Raw genomic sequence first — 20,605 nt, forward strand, 5'->3', positions numbered from 1 at the left:
TTTCTTTTGAGAAATCAGCTGATAGTCTTATAGGAACACCTTTGTAGGTAACTCACTTATTTTCTCTTGCTGCTTTTATGATTCTCTCTTTATTTTTAACATTTGGCATATTAATTATGATGTATCTGGGTGTGGCCCTCTTTGAGTCTAGTTTGTTTGGGATTCTCTGTGCTTCCTGGACTTGTATGTCTATTTCCTACACCAAATTAGGAAAGTTTTCCTTCATTATTATTTCACATAAGTTTTCAATTTCATACTCTTCCTCTTCTCCTTCTGGCACACCTATGATTTGGATGTTGGCACATTTAAAGTTGTCCCAGAGGTTCCTAAGCCTCTTCTTATTTTTTTTTTTTTATTCTTGTTTCTTCATTCTATGCTAGTTGACTGTTTATTTCCTCCTTATGTTCCAAATCATTGATGTGAACCCCAGTTTCCTTCCCTTCACCACCGGTTTCATGTGGATTTTCCTTCATTTCACTTAGCGTAGCCTTCACTTCTTCCCTCATGCATTTGTTGTACTTAATCTTGTCTGTCAAGTCTCTGAGCTGAGCATCATTATCACTAGTATTTTGAACTCTGCATCTGTTAGGCTGGCTATCTCCTCATCACCTAGTTCTCCCACTGGAACCTTGATCTGTCCCCTCTTTTGGGCCATACTTCTCTGCCTCCTCAACTTGACAGGCTCCTGTTTTTGTCTCTGTCTTAGGTAAAGCTGTCGCATCTGTTACATTGTAAGGGATAGAGCCTTGGGTATTCATCAGTGTGGTGCAACCCGTTTGACTGCATTTTTGTGCTGTGTGTGATGGATGGATCTGATAGGGAACAATGCCACTTGCTCAGCGCTCGCCCCTTTTTCAGGCACTTCTCCCACTTCCGTATGGGACTGACACCCCTTTAGCTATTGCCCTGATTGTGGTTTCTGAAGTGGGTGGGTTTGCAGACGATCTAGGACCACGGGGGCCCTCTAAACAAATGGACTCTGCAGAGAGATCAGCAGTTTCTTCCTCCGCCCCAACCCTCACTGGTTTTCACAGTCAGAGGCAATGAGGCTTTATTTTCCCTGGCACTGGAGCCCTGAGCTACATCGTCTGGTCTCATGCTGGGATCGCTTCCCAGGTGTCTCTCCTGACTTTTATAATGTGTGGCTGCTCTTTCTCCCGGCTGGCCACAGCCATTGCCTTGCTGCCACCATCACTGTCTCCACACTGCATTCTCTCTGCCCTGTCTCTGCCTCTCCTACCTGTCTGGATGAGAATTACTTCTTTATATCTTTGTTTGTTGGACTTCAATGCAATTTAGTTTTCTGCAAGTTCTGGTTGTTTTTAGTTTTAAGGTAGTTGTATTTCTTCTTATTGTTGTGTAGGGTGGCGAAGCATGTCTACCTATGCCTCCATCTTGACTGGAAGTCAGGTCTATTTTTTAAGCTGTTAGGTTGGCAAAGATCAGAAAAGGCAGCTGAGCCATGACTGGTGTGTCTCAGTGGATTGAGTGCCGACCTGTGAACTGAAAGGTTGCTGGTTTGATTCTTAGGGCACATGCCTGGGTTGTAGGCCAGGTCCCCGGATGGGGACCTGTGAGAAGCAACCAATTGATGTTTCTTACATCAATGTTTCTATCCCCCTCTTTATCCTTCCCTTCCCCTCTCTCTAAAAATAAATAAAAATAAAATCTTTAAAAAAATAGAACTTAAAAAATCATTTTTTTTTTAAAGGAAAAGGGAGGTGATTGACAGTAGTAAGAAAACCTGCCACACAGGTTTGTGAAAGGTGCAGGAATTAATGCATGTAGGACCACTAGAGCAGGCCTGACTCTTGTCAGTAAATGTGAACTGTCATCATCATTAGAAAGGGTGTTGAAACAGGAACCCATCCACAAGCTGAGGGTGCAAGAGGTCAGTACAGCCTCTGTTCAGTGTAGTACAACATCTACACAGCCCTTAAAAATAGTGAGGTATCTGCATGTGCTGTTATAGGAAGACACTCTAAGGTATATTAGCAGGAAAAGCAAGATGGAGAATAGTGTGAATAACATACTACATACTCCTAGTGGAAAAACAAAAATTAAAGAATGGACATTTCTTTGCTTATTTGTTTATGTCCTTATTTTAAAATGTCTGAATGTTTATCATCCCTGGGGAGAGACACTAGGTGCTGTAACAGAACTTGCATCCGGGATAGACCACGGGTGGCCAGGAGGTTTTGTGGGGGCTTTGTCCCTGCAGTGTACTCTTTGGGTACTTTGAATCTTGTACCATGGGCATGGATTGCCCACCAAAAATATAAATAAACTTTTAAAAATATGAATAGCCCTGGCTGGTGTGGCTCAGTGGACTGAGTGCTGACCTGTGAACTGAAAGGTTGCCGGTTGGATTCCCAGTCAGGGCACGTGCCTGGGTTGTGGGCCAGGTCCCCAGTTGGGGGCATGCAAGTGTCAATTGATAGATGTAACTCTCACACATGCATGTTTCTCTCCCACTCTTTCTCCCTCCCTTCTTCTCTCTCTAAAAATAAGTAAATAAATAAACACAAACGAAATGTTTGGGGGAGTTTGGTAAGGTAGAAGGTGTGTGTATATTGATCACAATGGTAAGCTGAGCCAAACTGAGGGTTGTCCAGCAGCCTCACTCATAGGCACTGTGTGTGCTGACAGCATCAGTGTGAGGCTGCAGCTGTCATTCTGAGACTTCCAGATTCCACTTCAGGGAATATGACTTAGGGATTGTCAAAGGATGGGAAGAGGACCATGCAGAGGGACAGTGATCCTGTCCTGTCTCCATTACCCCCACAAGGGGCTATTGAATGCTATGTTTTGCAAAAAATCATCTGATGCACAACTCATAATCAACTACTGTTCTCGCAACAAGATAGCCTATTGTCAAAATGGGTCCTTGAAAATGTATATTTACTTTAAAAATGTGTCAAACACACAGAAAATTCCTGGAGAGATATATGCCAAACAGACATTGTATATAAGAATTAGTGTGATTTCTCTTTTCTTCTTTGTGTCTACCTATGTTTTCTGATTTCTCATTGTACCTGTATATTGTTTCTAAAATTTTTAAATTTAGTTTCAAAATTGGTTCTAACTTCATTTGGCTTTTACTACAGTGTGATATTGGATTATTTCATACTGATTTTTCAAATGTTTTGGAATTCTTAAAAATAGTTTTAAAAATTCTCAATTACAGTTAACATACAATATTATCTGTACAACATGGTGATGAGACATTTAGATAACTTGTAAAATGATCACCCCACACTATACATAGTTATTACAACATTATTGACAATATTCTCTGTGCTAAATGCTTTGGACCTTATACTTCCAGATCTAAATCTATAGGATGAAAATCTATAAATTACAAATTAAATTGATGACTCGATAATTTATTTTAGCTACAATAATTTTTCTGAATGAACCATCAAGTTTGGCAAAATATTCAAGCCTCTGTGGCTCTCCCTCATGGATTATTTTACTTACCAAAATGTGACACAGCCCCTGACTGGTGTTGCTTAGTGGGCTGAGCATCGTAACGCCATCTGAAAAGTCACCAGTTCAATTCCTGGTCAGGACACAATGCCTGGGTTGCACGCCAGATCTCAGGCTGGGGGCGTGTGAGAGGCAACCGATCAATGTTTCTCTTGCACATTGATGCTTCTCTCCCTCACTTTTCTCCCTCCCTTGTGCTCTCTAAAAATAAAAAAATAAATTTAAAAAAATCTGACTAAGAAAGAATTCCATTTGGAATGACTTTAGGTCAGATCATTAACAGGCAGCCAGACAACAGGCTTAGAAGAGCCCTGGCCAAGGGAAAGGCAGAGATTTTATAAAATTAATTTCTGATCTCATTTTTAAAGTAACTTATTTTTAAAATGCAATAGTTTAATTCTTGTTAGCAACAGATCGAGGGTTATGAATGAAATTAGAACCTTCTAGCCCTGTATTCCAGCATTTTCTCTTTTGAGGGCCTGCCTGTCCCTTGTAGATGATGGTGGCTAAGGACTGGAAACTTGGAGGAGAGGAGGAAAGTGAGTAATTTTGGTAAATTGAAGAATCATGCTGGGAAGTATGACCTTATTTTTGTTAATTCAGTAAAATTGTTTCTTATATAGTCACATGGTTCAAAATCCAAACAGTCCCAGAAGGGAAGAAAGGAAATGCTTCCCAACGTCCTCATTCACCCAGTCCCCTCTCCAGAGCACCCATGGTTACTGGATCATTGTGAAATCTTTCCAGGACAGCACATGCATATATGAGCTAAATGTGAATTTTCCCACCTGTTTATACTCTATACAGTATATATACTGTGCACACTGATCTATACATTGTTTTTAATCAATCATTGGAGATATATTGAAGAGAAGGTACCTTATTTTTATGGCTGAAAAACATTATATCATATAGATGTGCTACCTGAGTCCTTTGTCCATGGACATTAACTTTGTTTTCTGTCTATAACAAACAGTGCCACAGGGATAACCGTGTACATGCATTACTTCTCATGTGTTTTAGTGTATTTGTAGGAGATATTTCTTTAACCTTTCATCCATATGATGACATTTTATTTTTATTACTTATTTTTAGAGAGAGGGAAATGGAGGACGAGAGGGAGAGAAACATCAATGTGTGAGAGCTACATTGACTGATTTCCTATCATACACCCCCAACTAGGCACCTGGCCTGCAACGCAGGCATGTTCCCTGACTGGGAATCAAACTGGAGACCCTTTGGTTTGCAGGCTGGCACTCAATCCACTGAGCCATACCAGCTGGGGCTATAGGAGATATTTCTAAAAGCAGACTTCAAAGGCCAGAGGATATATGCATTTAAAATTTTTTTCTGGACTTCTGGCCAAAATGGAGGCTGCATCTCCCTCCACAACTAAAAAGGAATACAACAACCTCAAAACTAGAGACAGCCAGAAGTTCCAGAAAACCGAGCTATATGGAAGTCAACAAACAAAGATACAAAGAAGAAATACTCATCCAGACAGGTAGGAGGGGTGGGGCCGGGGCAGAGAGGATGCAGTATGGCATTGGCAGCACTAGTGGTGGCAGTGGCAGGCCAGCGGAAAGCACACACAAACGTTTTAAAATATTGAGGATACCCGGGGAGTACTCCCAGCACCAGACCAGACCACACATGGTTCCAGCGCTGGGGAAAATAAAACCTTATTGCTTCTAGCTGTGCATGCACATCAGTGGTGGTTGGGGTGGAGGCAGAAACTACCGGTCTCTCAGCAGAGTTCGCTTGTTTAAAGGGTCCTCTCAGTCCTAGAAAGTCCACAGACTCACCCACTCTGGGAACAATGGCCAGGACAACAGCTAGAGAAGTGCCGGTCCCATATGGAAGTGGGAAAAGTGCCTGGGAAAGGGGCGAGTGCTGAGCAAGTGGCATTGTTCCCTCTCAGACCCCTCCCCTACACACAGTGCCACAATGTGATGAAACAGGTTGCTCTGTACTGATGAATACCTAAGGCTCCACCCCTTACTATGTAACAAGTGTGACAGCTCTACCTAAGACACAGAGGCAAACAAACACAGGAGCCTGTCAAGATGAGGAGACAGAGAAGTATGGCCTAAAAGAGGGAATGGATCAAGGTCCCAGTGGGAAAACTAAGCGACGAGGAGATAGCCAACCTAAGAAACGAGGAAATAGCCAACCTAAAAGATGCAAAGTTCAAAACAGTGGTGATAAAGATGCTCACAGACTTGATAGATACACTTACGTATGGCAGATGCATAGGGAAGAAGTAAAGGCTATGCTAAATGAAATTAAGAAAAATTCACACAAAACCAATGACGAAAGGAAGGACACGGGTTCAAATCAATGATTTGGAACATAAGGAAGAAAAAACAGTCAACCAGTACAAAATGAGGAAACAGGAATTGAAAAAAATGAGGAAAGGCTTAGGAACCTCTGAGACAACCAAAAACATGCCAACATCTGAACCATAGGGGTGCCAGATGGAGAAGAGGAAGAGCAAGAAGTTGAAAACTTATGTGAGAAAATAACGAAGGAAAACTCTCCAAATTTGGTGAAGGAAATAGACATACAAGTTCAGGAAGCACAGAGAGTCTCTAACAAGCTAGCCCCAAAAAGGACCACAGCAAGACACATCATTATTAAAATGTCAAAAGTTCAAGATAAAGAGAGAATCTTAAAAGCAGCAAGAGAAAAGGAGAGTTTCCTACAAAGGGGTGCCTATAAGACTGTCAGCTGATTTCTCAAAAGGAACTTTGCAGGCAAGAAGGGACTGGCAAGAAGTAGTCAATGTGATGAAAAGCAAAGACTTAAAACCAAGATTACTGTATCTAGCAAAGCTATCATTTAGAATGGAAGGGCAGATAAAGTGCTTCCCAGACAAGGTAAAGCTAATAGAGTTCATAATTACCAAGCCATTATTATATAAAATGTCAAAGGTACTTACTTAAGAAAAAGATCAAAATTATGTACATTAAAATGACCACAATCTCACAACTATCAACAACTGACTCTAAAAAATAAAAACAAAAACAAATGAATTAAACAACCAGAACAGGAACAGAATCATAAGTATAGGGATTATTTGGAGAGTTATCAGCTGGGAGGAGGAAGAGGGAGAAATGGGGAAATGGTGCAAGGATTAAGAAGCATACTTGGTAGGTACAAAATAGACAGGGGGAAGTTAAGAATAATATAGAAAAGGGTGAAGCCAAAGAACTTATATGCATGACCCATGGACATGAACTAAGGGGGGTGGGATTGCTGGAGGGAACGGGGGTACTGGGCAGAGGGGAACAAAGGGAAAAAATTGGGACTACTGTAACAAATAATAAAATATACTTTAAAAAATGAAAAAAATTTTTCTAAGATTTTATTTATTTTTTTTAAAAAAGGAGAAGGGAGGGAGAAAGGAGAGAAGGGAGGGAGAAAGGAGAGAAGAAACATCAATTGGCTGCCTCCTGCACTCCCCAAGTGGGGACGCAGCTTACAATCCAGGCATGTGCCCTGAGCAAGAATTGAACCAGTGACATTTTGGTTCACAGACAGGTGCTCAATCCACTGGCCCTCACCAGCCAGGGCTGCATTTTTAATTTTAAATAACGAGGTAAGCTCTGCTACTGACTGTGATGGAGTAACAGCATGCATTTATGAACTGGATGTGTACTCCCACCTTAAACAACTAAAAATATATGTGACAAAATATATTTGAGTGGACAAAATACAGTATTCCCTCACTTATCCTGGGTATTACATTCCAGGCCTCCCCGCAAAGTAGGAACCTTACATTTATTCTACACTCTTAAACCTACGTAACTTTAACAACATATGTATACAGTACTGCAAAATCCCGCGATTTAGCGAAAAATCCGTGATAAATAATTAAATATGATATTTTAAAAAATCCCACGATACAGTGAGGCCACGATAAGTGAAACACGATATAGCGAGGGACTACTGTATATGAAGCAGTGGCTTTTCAGACAGAGCAGAATAGTGACCCCTCAGAGATGAACACACACAAGGTTGAGTCTAAGATTGTTAGCACACTGCCTGGGCAGAGTCCTCAGCCAGTAGGCCAAGGATGGTGTACCCAAACACAGCCTTGTAGTGCTTCTGAGTTAGGGGGACGGAGTTAGGGTCAGCGAGGCCAAGATGGCTAAGTTTAGGATGAAAAGTACTGGAGAGGAGAAAACTGCACAGAATGAGCTCCAGAGACCTGCGGAGGGTTCCCTTCTAGTCCTTGCTGAGTCCAGATCAGTGTATGTGTGAGGAAGAAACCAAGGCCAGAGAGAGAACCCCAGAAACAATCCTTGTGGAGCGTAGGGTTAGAAATAGTTTACATTCCCACAGACTATGTGGAAAGAACTCCATACAGAGCATCCAGAAGGCTATCGCCATAGCTGAAGTGCTTTACTAAAATATCTAGACTAAAACTGTTCTCATCTCACCTTAAAACAAGACTCAAAAGGATCACATTATTTCCAAATAACTGAACTATGTACCAGAACCAGGCCTAAGACCTTTTAAAGGGATTTTTTTTTTTTTTTTAATTTTCAGCACTTCAACAGTGTAAATTCACATGTCTAGCATCCATTTAAAAATTACCAGGCAGGCAAAGAAGTGACAAAGTGACCGACCCATAATGAGGAGAAAAACCAATCAGTAAAAACAAACCCAGAAATTAAGATATGATAGAGGTAGTAGACAAGATATTAAGACAGCAATTATAAATATATTCTGTATGTTCAAGAAGGCAGAGGAAAGATTGAGCATGTTAACTAGAGATATGGAAGATAAAAAAAGACCCAAATTGAATCTCTAAAGATGAAAAATAGTGTCTGAGATAACAAATACACTGGATGTGTCACCCAACATATTGGACACTGTGGGAGCCCTTTGTGATATGAGTTGCAAAATTTGTTTCCCAGTTTGCCTTTTGTATATTTTTTAGTATTGCTTTTAATGTTAGTTTAAGTTTGCCAAAAACAATTTCAAACATCTGTGATTTCATTTTTCCTTACTTGAAACTCAAGCTACTTTCAAGAATAGGGTAAAGTAAAAAATAGACATTTAAAAAACCCCATCATCAAATAACGCCTTGTAGAGCACACAAAACAAATCATTCCTTTCAGATTACTAAGGAAGCTTTTCAAACATTTTTAAAAAATTAAAATGGGTAGCTATTTAATGTTTTTATTTATTGATTGATTTTAGAGAGAGGAAGGGAGCAATACAGAGAAAGAAAAATATTGATTTGCTAAAATACTCATTTGTCATTCCATTTATTTATGCATTAATTGGCTTATTCTTGCATGTGCCCTCACAGGGGATTGAGCCTGCAACCTTGGTGCACCAGGATGAAGCTCTAACCAACTGAGCTACCTGGCCAGGGCCAGAGTAGCTATTTAAATGTGCTTTGGTTTTATGTGACCTTGCATTGAGGTTTTAAGTGGGGCGAACAATTTATATGCAAATCCTAAAATTCACTTTTGAAAAAGCAGAAACTACACTTAAAATTAATTAACCTCATATAAAACACAGAAGAAAAACATAATCTTAAGAACTGCTTCAGAGATGTGACACCAAAGATGCAAAGCATAAACTGGTGTGGTGAGAATACAGATACCCTCAGGATGTAGCATTTAGCCTTACATTTCTAGACTTTCGAGGTTCCTGGGTTAATGTCTAATTAAAATTTTTTTTTAAAGATTTTATTAATTTGTTTTCAGAGCAAGGAGAAGGAAGGGAGAAAAAGAGGGAGAAACATCAATGTGTGGCTGGCTCTCCCATGCACCCAACCAGGGACCTGGCTCACAACCCAGGCATGTGCCCTGACTGGGAATTGAACCAGTGACCCTTTGGTTCACAGGTTGGCACTCTATCCACTGAGTCACACCGGGGCTAATTAAGATTATTTTAATTTGTGTATATCAATTTATGTGATTCATAAGACAAGAGTATCTTTCAGAGTAAACATCGTGGAAATTAGGAAGACTGTCACAGATATAATAGCTATGCTTTGGAAAGTAACTTACCTGGGAATTGTATATAAAACCAACTTGACTTGCTATTTGTGTTTTGATGTTACTTAGCATCTTTTTGTCATACAGATTTTTTTAAATCTTTGGGTTTCTGGGTTTGGTTTTGTATCATTATTTGTCATGCTTAGAAATACCTTTCCTGTTCAGGGATTATGCTTTTTTAAAATTTCCCTTTATTTATATCTTTAAATGGTTTTATGATTTCATGTTTACATTTAGTTTTTCACCCAATTGGAATCTATCCTGGTATAAGATAACAGGCCTGGAACCAACCTTACTTTTTTTCAGGTGGCTGCCAACTTTTTCCCACACTGTCTGTTGAATTATTCTCCTTTTCCTCCTATTGATTTGAAATACCATCTTCATCATCTATTAGGTTTCCACATGTCTTATGACCAATTGCTGGAGCATGTGCTCTGTTCTGTTGATCTGTTCTAATTATTATAATTTCACAAGATGCTTTAATAGATTTAGTCCATCACTATTGTTCTTTGTCAGCTTACCAAATAAACACTATTTTTAACTATTATTTTGAAATGTGTGTCTTGTCATATGTTCTTCAAAATGAATTATTTAAGTGTATACTTAAAACTTGACTAAGTTGGGAAAAGACTACTCCTTTTTTTAAATAGCTCACTTACATTGCTAAAATTAAAGGCTAGGTAATTCCAAAATACCTCAAGGGCTTGTCATTTACATAAAACTGCATCTTATTTACATGCAACTTTTTAATAAATAGTCTTTAAATTTTATTCAAACAATGGAAATAATAGAACTCTTCAGTTCCTTTTGTTGTATATTCTGTTTATATTCTGGTATAAAGATACATTCATTTAGTTACTTTAAAGCTTTTAATTTTTTTTTTTTTCAGTTTTCTCATTTTCTTAATATTGCTGTAAAGCAGTATAAGGAGCTAGAATAATCTATTTCAAATTACCAAGTTATTTTAGGACTAATTTACACACTATGATACTGCTAATTGGAAAATCTTGGGCAAGTCATTTTTGTGGTCCTCAGTGTAAAATGAGGGGTGTTTAAAATTCTGTGACTCTGAAAACTAAGAGAGATTAAGATCTGTAATGTATTTATTGCTGATATGCTCTCCACATCTCAGATTCCCTATCTATAAAATGAGGGCTTTTTTTTAATGATCTTTAATAGCTTCTCTTTTCAAAGCTCTGGGATAAGCAATTGCTTGATTTCTGGGAATTCAGCTACTAGGAAGGACATTTGCTTGATTGTTTATTTTATTCTGTTTTCCCTGACATAATTTTTTCTTCTGGGCAGGTTCTTTCAGCATCCTCTGAATGGTACGAAGAATTGCAACTTAAACGTTTGACTAAAAAAAAAACTAAATCATCTAAGCTGGAAGTTTTTAAAAGTTCTGAAATGCTTAGCTTAAGTTCCCACCTACCAGAAAAACCTTTAACACTCAATTTTGAATGTAGAGATGTGGAAAGGCCATTGGATTTTAAGTCATTTAAGCATGCAGGAATTAAACCAGTATTTACAAAAGTCATTTCACAAAAAATGGCTATTTCCAACTCTTTCGCTCCCCCTGGTTCAACCAGTTTCCTAGCTGCTTCCCCTGTTGGTTCTGCTTCCCTCTGTCCTTCCAACTTACTTCCTCAGAGCCCTCTTTCTGGTTCTCTTGCTAGTCCCAAACCATTTGTTTCGGCTAAGAATGAGCAAGGCCTTCAAACAGGCCATTATACTGGCATTTCCCTTGAGGAGGCTTCTCCCAGCCTGTCTCCCCAGAACCCACCTTTTGGAACTTTTACTGGTTCTGCTTTCTCAGGTATTTTGTTTAGCTCCACAGAGTCTCATCTACCTACAAGGTATGAAGGACCTCAGTTCTGCCCTTCTACTAACAGTTCCCTTGAGTTGGACTCTACCCCACAGCAGAATCTTTTGTTCTCTCCTCTTAGACTTCCTCCCCCTGGTCCAACCAGAGGATCTGGCTTTCAACTTCTTTCTTGTCCCTCTCCTCTTCCTTTTCCAAATTCCCCAGCTCCTTTGAGCACCAGTTACAAGCAGCCAATACATGAAATTGGCCTTGCTCTCCCTGGGGCTTCTCCATCATTTAGTGCTTCTCCATCATTTGGGGCTTCTCCATCAAATATTTCTTTAAGAACTGCAGTATCAGATTCTCTCCCAAATACATGTTTGGCTGCCTTAAGTCCTTTTGAAACAGAAAGTGATGAAACACCAGGATTTCTGGCAAGTGGGTTTTTTAAAAAGGTAGAAAAATCTAATATAACAAGAAGAGACTTTCCTGCAAGCTTTCTGGTACTAAACGATGAGGATGACATAGGCCACAAAGAAAGCTGGAGGGATTTTGTGCCTGCGCGTGAACTCTTCAGTCTGCAAACTGAGGTATTAGCCTTATTTCTCCTATATCTGTAGTTAATTTGCTTCATAGTTGAGAACAATACTACTCAAAGTAGGTGGTCATTGAACTATGTATGACCAGTCCACAGTGAGTTAAGGGGCTTACTGAAATTATTTGTTTGAATGTAAAGTAGTTTGTTAGCAAAAGCAACTTATTTAGTATAAGACTGAGTTTGAGTCCCAGTCCTGCTGCTTAGTGATTTGAGGCTTATTTTATTTTTTCAATCTTTTTTTAAAGGTCATTTGGGACCTAATTGTAGAAAACTATTTTGGTTTAATTTTTTTAAAGATTTTATTTATTTTTAGAGAGAGGGGAAGGGAGAGAGAAAGAGAGGGAGAGAAACATCAATGTGTGGCTGCCTCTTGCCTGCCCCAGCTGGGGACCTGGCCAGCAACCCAGGCATGTGCTCTGACTGGGAATCAAACAGGCTACCCTTTGGTTCAGAGGTCGGCACTCAATCCACTGAGCCACACCAGCCAGGGCTGCACATAGATCCTTTAACATGATGTCACAGAACATCACCCTCCCTTCTTCTCTCTGTATGAGTTCCTCTGGGACCCAGAGTCTGTCTACTTTAAGGTTAGGATCCCCATGTGGATGGAAACTTACCTCGCTCTCATAAGCATATGACAGAGGTCATCCTGAAAAGCACTGATTCTTAGCTTGGTTGGATGGGGGACAGTGAGTACAAGGAAGTAGTTTTAAAGAACATATTCTACATAATTTTATATTTAGCAAAATATTGTCGTTTTCAAATTTCAGATATAAGGACACATTTGTAATGTTTATTTAAAAGTTTGAGGAACATTGTTTTGAGAAACAAAGCATTGTCAGAAGAAAAATATATAATACCATTTTTTAAAATATTTACACGAGCCATTTTTCAGACTTTTTCTAAATTCCACCAGATACTTAATGTTTATATTATCTATGAGATTACCAATACTGTGATACTAGTATATAAAGAACTTCGATTTTATAGTAATAAAAATTTTAGACATATCTTAACTGACTTGAAATAATTGGAAACATATTCATCCCATAACTTCTTATGTGATGAAATTTCAAGAACGTTCCTTAAATTTGTTTTCTGAACTTCATAGGATGGCTTCTGGAAACTTACACCAGCACTGGGAATTATATTAAACCTTAATACAACTATTTTAAACAATTTTCTTGAACAAAAAGGCATTCGATCTCTAGGTAAGTCACTTTTTCTATTAAATGACATGCTCTAATTGTTACAATTTTTGTAAGCTAGTATACTAATGTAATATACGAGGGGACCCAAATACACAGAATTTATAAAAAATTATTTATTTATTCTTATATGTTTAAACTTCATTCACCTTCAGAGTACTCTCCATTTGATGCAATACTGTACACCTATTGAGGTTTTTTTTTCCACTGCTCAAAACATTTTTTGAACTTTTTGATTTTGATGCCTTTTAAGTGCTTCTGCTGTTTTTTGTTTCACCTCTTCTACACAGAAAACATTTCCCTTTGAGGACTTTTTTTCATCTCGGAAACAAAAAAAAGTTTCTCAGAGTGAGATTGGGTGAATAAGGAAGGTGGAGCATGGAGGTCATACCGTTTTTGGTCAAAAACTGCTGAACACTCAGTACGGTGTGGGCAGGTACGCTTGTAAATCACCCATCATGAAATGGGCAAACAGGTTGAGTCTTCAAAAAAAATTCACTGAAGCTGGTTGTAGCATCTCACATTGCCAGCTGGTACACTGGTACAGATGGGTTTCTAGAGTACTCACCTAGTTGGGGAAGTAGGCCCATTCTCCAGAGATAATTCCATTTTGGGGGGGGGGGGTCCACCTCATAAATTACATATGAATGAAATTATATTTGTTAATCATCAAAGGAAATAGGGAACTACTTTCTAGTCATATCTTAACCACTAATAAGGGTATTACCTGTGAAAATTTATTAGCATAAGAAGCAATAACTATTACTTTAAAAAATCCAAACCTTAAGTCACTTGACACAAGGATTACTTTTTTTCCCATGTCACAGTGAAATATCAGTCAGCAGGGAAGTTCCACTCCATGTAGTAAGAGACCGAGGCTCTTTCCATATTGTGGCTCTATCATAATCAACATGTGTCTTGAAAATGACTCTGGTGAAAGAGAAGAGATGACTCTGGCATCATTTACCAGAATCACACAAGGGAGAGAGAGAAAATGCAGCAGGAACTAGTTACAGAGCCCTACCCAGATACAAGGCTTTGTGTCCTGGAGAAGACAGGTTTGATGAGCAGTCAGTCAGTCTCTGCCAAAGTCCGGCCTGTTTCTTTTTATGACAATGAATTGGATGGATGAGCAGATTCTGGACATCCTTAAACCAGCAAATATTAATAATTTGAAGGTGAAATGCTAGCTCTAGTTTAAGAAATTTTTTAAATTTTACATATATGTATATATATACATACACACACACACACACACACACATATATATATATATATATATATATAACTGTTAGCCAGTATTCATTGAACAGCAGTGTCTAATTCCCCTGCCTTCACCTCTAAAATGCCAGGGTTTTCATATTCCAGACCTATTCTAGGGTCAGCAGACTCTTCACCTGTTTGACTTGCACTAGACTAAAAAGGAATAATGAAAATTTACATGTTGAGAGAGTTCTGGTTTCTGGACTAATAGAAGAGTGTGTATCTAACTAACACTCCTGCCAATAACATTTACTAGCCCTGGATATCTATTTGAAAGCTTCTCACTGAAGGCCTAGAATGCAATAAAAAAAATTTAAAAAAAGCAGAGGGATCCAGTCAAGGTGGCAGCATAGGCAGATGTGACTCGCCTCTTCACACAACCACATCAAAATTACAACTAAAATATAGAACAGTCATCAGCCAGAACCATCAGAAATCAAGTTGAATGGAAATATGACAACTACAGAATTAAATAAACTACATCCACCGAGATAGGTAGGAGGGGTGCAGATGCTGGTCTCTTACCCATGTGTGGTGGATAAAAATTGGGGAGGGATATATGGAGATCAAGGAGTCCCAGCCCCACACCAGACCCCGCAGCTGAGGGTTCTGGTGCCAGGAAGATAAGTCCCTACAACTCTGGCTGCAAAAACCAGCAGAGATTGAGTTGGTGGAGGAGGTTGCTAGAGCCCCAAGCAGTCCCTCTTAAAGAATGCACACACAGATTCACCTATTCAGACTCACTCCCTCTGAGCTCTAGCACCTGGGTAGCAGCTTGAAAGGCACCAATGGTATACAGGGAGAAAGTGAAGTGTCTGGCATGAAAGCGAGCAGAGACCATTATCTCTCTTCTAAATCCTACCCCTACAGAGTCAGCAAACTGGTGCCATATCTGAAGCTCCATCAATCTGGCTAACACTGTTTGACCCATCTTGGAGACCCCCAAAGTCTCTGTGCTACCCAATTTACGGGCCCACCCAAGCTGCTTTTCCACATAAATGGCTGGTCTTTGCTCATGCTTCACAACTTCCTAAATCATATCAAATAAGCAACAACTGGCTTCAGTGAACTCCAGGCCTGGCACTACCAGCAGTCAGCTTAGATTCACAGATTGGCTTCACCTGGGGATCTCCAAGCCAGTACAAGGAGCAGCCACCTCAAATTGCTTTATAGCTCAGGCAGGGTGCCCTGGGGCTGACCTTGTCCTGCACCACCCAGGAAACTCCAGGGCCAGCTCACGCAGTGGACAGCTCCAGACCATGTCAGAGCACCACCACCCTGCCCCTGCACAGCTGATCCTTCACAGAGGGCAGAGTTTGGTGGTCAGTGGTCACAGTCAGTCCTTGCAGCTGACTGGCCTGGGTAAATCCCTCCCATTGACCTGCCAACAGCAACCAAGGCTCAACTACAGAGGAAGGTAGCCAGTTCAGCCAAGATGGAGGTGTAGGTAGACATGGTTTGTCTCCTTCCACAACTATAAGAAAGATTATATTACCTCAAAACAAAAACAACCAGAACTACCAGAAAATTGAACTACATGAAAGTCCAATAAAGAAAAATATAAAGAAGCAATACTCATCCAGACAGTGTCACAAGGTGGTGAAATGGGTCACCCAGAACTGACAAATACCTAAGGCTCCTCCCTTTACAATGTAACACGTGCAACAGCTCTACCTAAGACACAGAGGCAAACATAGGAGGCTGTCAAGTGGAGGAGAGAGAGAAGTATGGCCCCAAAGAGGGAGCAGATCAAGCAAGATTCCAGTTGGGAGAACTAAGGACTTGGAGATAGCCAACCTAACAGATGAGAATTCGAAACACTGGTGATAGCGATGCTCACAGACTTGGCAGACATGATTGAGTACAGCAAACACAGAAGGGAAGACGTGAAAGCTATGCTAAGTGAAATAAAGAAAAATCCACATGAAACCAATGGTGAAGGGAAGGAAGCCAGAGTTCAAGTCAACAATTTGGAACATAAGGAAGAAATAAATGGTCAACCAGTACAGAATGAAGAAACAAGAATTAAAAAGACAAGGAGAAGATTAGGGACCTCTGGGACAACGTTAAACGTAACAACATTTGAATCATAGTGGTGCCAGAAGGAGAAGAGGAAGAAATGGAAGACTTATTTGAAAAAATAATGAAGTAAAACTTCCCAAATTTGGTGAAGGAAACAGACAAAGAAGTCCAGGAAGCACAGAGAGTCCCAAACAAGATGGACCCAAAGAGGACCACACCAAGACGCATCATAATTAAAATGCCAAAGATTCAAGATAAAGGGAGAATCTTAAAAGCAGCAAGAAAAAAACAGAGTTACCTACAAAGGGGTTCCTACAAGAGTACCAACTGATTTCTCAAAGGAAACCTTTCAGTCAAGAAGGGACTGACAAGAAATATTCAATGTGATGAAAATCAAGGACCTACAACCAAGATTACTCTATCCAGCAAAGCTATCATTTAGAATGGAAGGGCAGACAAAGTGCTTCCCAGACAAGGTAAAGCTAAAGAAGTACAAGCCCTTATTATATGAAATGTTAAAGGGACTTATTTATGAAAAAGAAGATCAAAACTATGAACATTAATATGACAACAAACACTATCAACAACAGAATCTAAAAACAAAAACAAAAACAAACTGAGCAGAGAACCAGACAGGAACAGAATCAATAATATGGCGATCATATGGAGGGTTATCAGCTAGAAGGGGGAAGGGAGAGAAAGGGTGAAATGGTTCAAGGATTAAGCAGCATAATTGGTTGAAACAAAATAGACTGGTGGATGTTAAGAATAGTATGGGAAAGGATGAAGCCAAAGAACTTACATGCATGACCAATGGACGTGAACTAAGTGAAGTGGGATTGCTGGAGGGAAGGGGGATACTGGGTAGAAGGAAAAAATTGGGACAACTGTAACAGCATAATCAATAAAATATGCTTAAAATAAAATTTAATAATAAAAATTCTTTGAAAAAATAAAATAAAAAATTTTTTTAAAAACAGGCAGAACTGGAGGGTGACATGAGGCTGAGCTGCCTCCAGTGCCCTGGCTCGGTTGGAAACTGCTCTGTCCAGCAGAGGTTTCACGACCATGGTGGAACAAATTTATTCAAGACACTGTATTTTGTCTGTGGGGAAAAGGAGGCGGCTGTTCCCTCTAGTGGAGAAAGCACAAGACTTCCGTTCCTCATGCTTTTTATTGAAAAGAGTATACATGGGAGATACAAGGTCAAAATTCATAAATCATCAATAGCTTTTAGGCAACTGGATTACAGTTGACAGTTAGAGATTATGGATATCAATATAGAGGGCACAGTGACCAGTCTGTGTTAGGGTCTACAGTAGTCACACTCTATATTGCAGTTCATTTATCACGGCCTCACTGTATCGCGGGATTTTTTAAAATACACTGATCCCTCACTTATCGCAGGTATTGCGTTCTAGACCGCCCCGCAATAGGTGAAAATCCACGAAGTAGGAGCCTTACATTTATTTTAGTATTTATTGTACAGTACTGCAAAATCCCGCGATATAGCAAAAAGTCTGCGATAAATAATTAAATATAATACAGTAGTCCGTCTTTATATTGCGGTTCACTTATCGTGGCCTCACTGTATCGCAGGTTTTAAAAAATATTATATTTAATTATTTATCGCAGATTTTTCACTATATCGTGGGATTTTGCGGTACTGTACAGTAAATACTAAAATAAATGTAAGGCTCCTACTTGATGGATTTTCACCTATCGCCAGGGGGTTTAGAACTAATACCCGCGATAAGTGAGAGGTCACTGTATTAAACATCTTGATGCCACACTGGCATTAGGTGCAAGGTTTCATATATTCCTTGCCAGAGATTGTTTATAGTTAACTAAGAGATAAGAAAAGCGGAGCAAGCTTCAAAGCATAATAAGCATTCTTTAAATCCAATTCCTATGGAAACCCTCTGAGCAGCCTTCGGTCCTGTTTGCCCTGCCTTCCAGTTTTCTGTTGAGACTTAGAGGCTTCCAGGGGTGGGGGCAGACTGGCTCACTGCTTGGGCTACAATTCCCAAAACCACAATGAGCAGTTCCCCACAGTGACACAGTCCTTGAAAGAAAGCAGCAAACCAGGCATGTGTCATGTTTATCCGGCTTTTCACCTGAAGGCACTTCTCAGTTCCTGAGGCACATCAGGGTTAGAACTGAAACAGAAACTCTCAGTGGGATGATGACATAATGGTCAGAGTTCAAAGCTGCCAGAGTGGCTGGAAATTAAGGAGGAAAATTCTAGGAAGGCGAGGTGCTCTGAAATCTGCCTATAAATTCCCTCAGATCCTGGCTGTCCAGGAAAAAGCAAGAGCTGAGCAGAAATTTCAGCCACTACCAAGTGTTGGGGAGACAATTTGGTTTTTAAATTATAACAAAACAGAGAGACTTGATAAACGTCTCAGCCTTTCCATTAAAACCTGAAAAGGGGGCATATAAGGACCATTTCAAATGATCAAGCTCTATACCACAGATGTACTTTTTAAACGATGTCTGGTGCTAGTACCACCAGATAATAGTGAAAAGGTAGTTTAACCCTTTACCTCACACCATACTGAAAAATCATTTCCAAATAGATTGAAGACATAGTGCGAAAGGCAAACCACAAAACATTTTGAAAAAAATATGAGCATGTATTTTTATGATTTTAAGATAGGAAACATTTTTTAAATGTTTTATTTTGAAATAATTTTAATCTTAACAAAAAGTAGCAAATATAATACAAAGACTTCCCATATATCCTTCACCCAAATTTCCCAGACATTAACATTTGGGAACACTTGATTTATCAATCAGAGAGGAGTTTCTTAATGCAAAAAAAAAAAAAAAAGCACAAGCCATAAAGCAAAACATTAATAAAGTAGACTGCATTAACATCAGCAATGCCCTTTTTGTTAAAAAATAAATAATATTTAAAATGTGAAAAAGACATGCCACTAACTGGGATAAAATATTTGCAACACAGATAAACAATATATAACAAGGTACATACATACAGTAGAATATTATTCAGCCTTAAAAAGGAAATTCTGACACATGTTACAACATGGATGAACCTCAAATACATTATGCTAAATGAAATAAGCCAGTAACAAAAGGTCAGATAACTGTATGATTCCACTTATATGAGGTACGAAGAATAGTCAAATGCATAGAAACAGAAAGTAGAATGGTGGCTGCCATTGGATGTGGGGAGTAGGGGATAGGGGGTTATTGTTTAATGGACACAGAATTTCAGTTTTATAAGATGGAACAGTTCTAGAGATAGATGGTGGTGATGATGATAGCACAACAATGTGAATTTATTTTATAGTGCTGAATTGTACACTTAAAAATGGTTAAAATGGTAACATGTTTTGTGTTTTTACTACAATAAAAAATATTGTATATTGGTATTTCATACTTCAATGTTTCTTATATTATTTATACCCTAGAAATATTATTGTCAGTTGTAGCTACTCAATATTTAATTATTTTTAACTTAAGTGAATACATGGAATATTTGAGATAAATTTTTTTTAGAAGCATCAAGCTTTGGTGATTGATAGGATGTGAGCAGTTGAGGGAGAAGTACAGTTGAGCGTGGGAAGGGCAAAACATCAACTGGAGACTGAGCCTGGAAAAATGCCAATAAAGTTAAGTTTGGGACATTTAAATTTTCAGATGCCTAGTAGACATTGGAAAGGAATACATGGTTGTGATATGAGGCAAGAGCTTGGGAAGAGGTCAGAATAGTATTTGAAGCCATGGACCATGGGCTTATATGAGACCACCCAGAGAAAAAGGTAATCTAGGACAGAGAAGAGATCATTACACCGTCCTTGGGCACACCACTAGTTAGTGATCAGACAGAACAGGCAACCACAACAGACTGAGAAGAAATGGCAGAGAAATACAAGGAAAACTAGGGAGGTGAAATTTCTTTATGGTATACCTTTCACATGGATTTTCCCTGTGCAGCTGTGAATATCTCCAGATTATCTGTGTTATTTCTCTGCACGGGTGAGCTTTTCTGCCTTTTTTCCTGCATGTAGTCTCAAGATGTTTGATTTTTTTCTCTGACTTGTTTTTATATCTCTACCCAGCTTCCTTTTTCTTTTATCCCCTTCCTTGTTTTTTTCTTTCCTTCCCCTTTTGAATTTACTTTTTTTATGGCTCTGATATATCATTACTGTCTCTTCAGTAAATGGTGTTGGGA

The 20,605-nt window shown here is 39.2% G+C and overlaps 1 protein-coding gene across 4 annotated transcripts in view; it reads left to right on the plus strand.

Annotated features, from left to right (window-relative positions):
- Window positions 1–20,605, plus strand: part of PARP4 (poly(ADP-ribose) polymerase family member 4) — a 136,894-nt gene that overhangs the window by 109,924 nt on the left and 6,365 nt on the right. For 3 of the 4 annotated variants that reach the window (XM_090273714.1, XM_090273717.1, XM_090273713.1), the window contains 2 exons: window positions 10,815–11,903; window positions 13,023–13,122. In XM_090273714.1, the coding sequence (XP_090129840.1) occupies window positions 10,815–11,903; window positions 13,023–13,122 (1,189 nt within the window). Of the gene's footprint in view, window positions 1–10,814; window positions 11,904–13,022; window positions 13,123–13,409; window positions 13,553–20,605 lie in introns of those variants that run through there. The other variant, XM_090273716.1, reaches the window with a different exon arrangement.

Source organism: Furipterus horrens, unplaced genomic scaffold (assembly GCF_987537825.1).
Source record: "Furipterus horrens unplaced genomic scaffold, mFurHor1.1.pri manual_scaffold_4, whole genome shotgun sequence".
NCBI lineage: Eukaryota > Metazoa > Chordata > Mammalia > Chiroptera > Furipteridae > Furipterus > Furipterus horrens.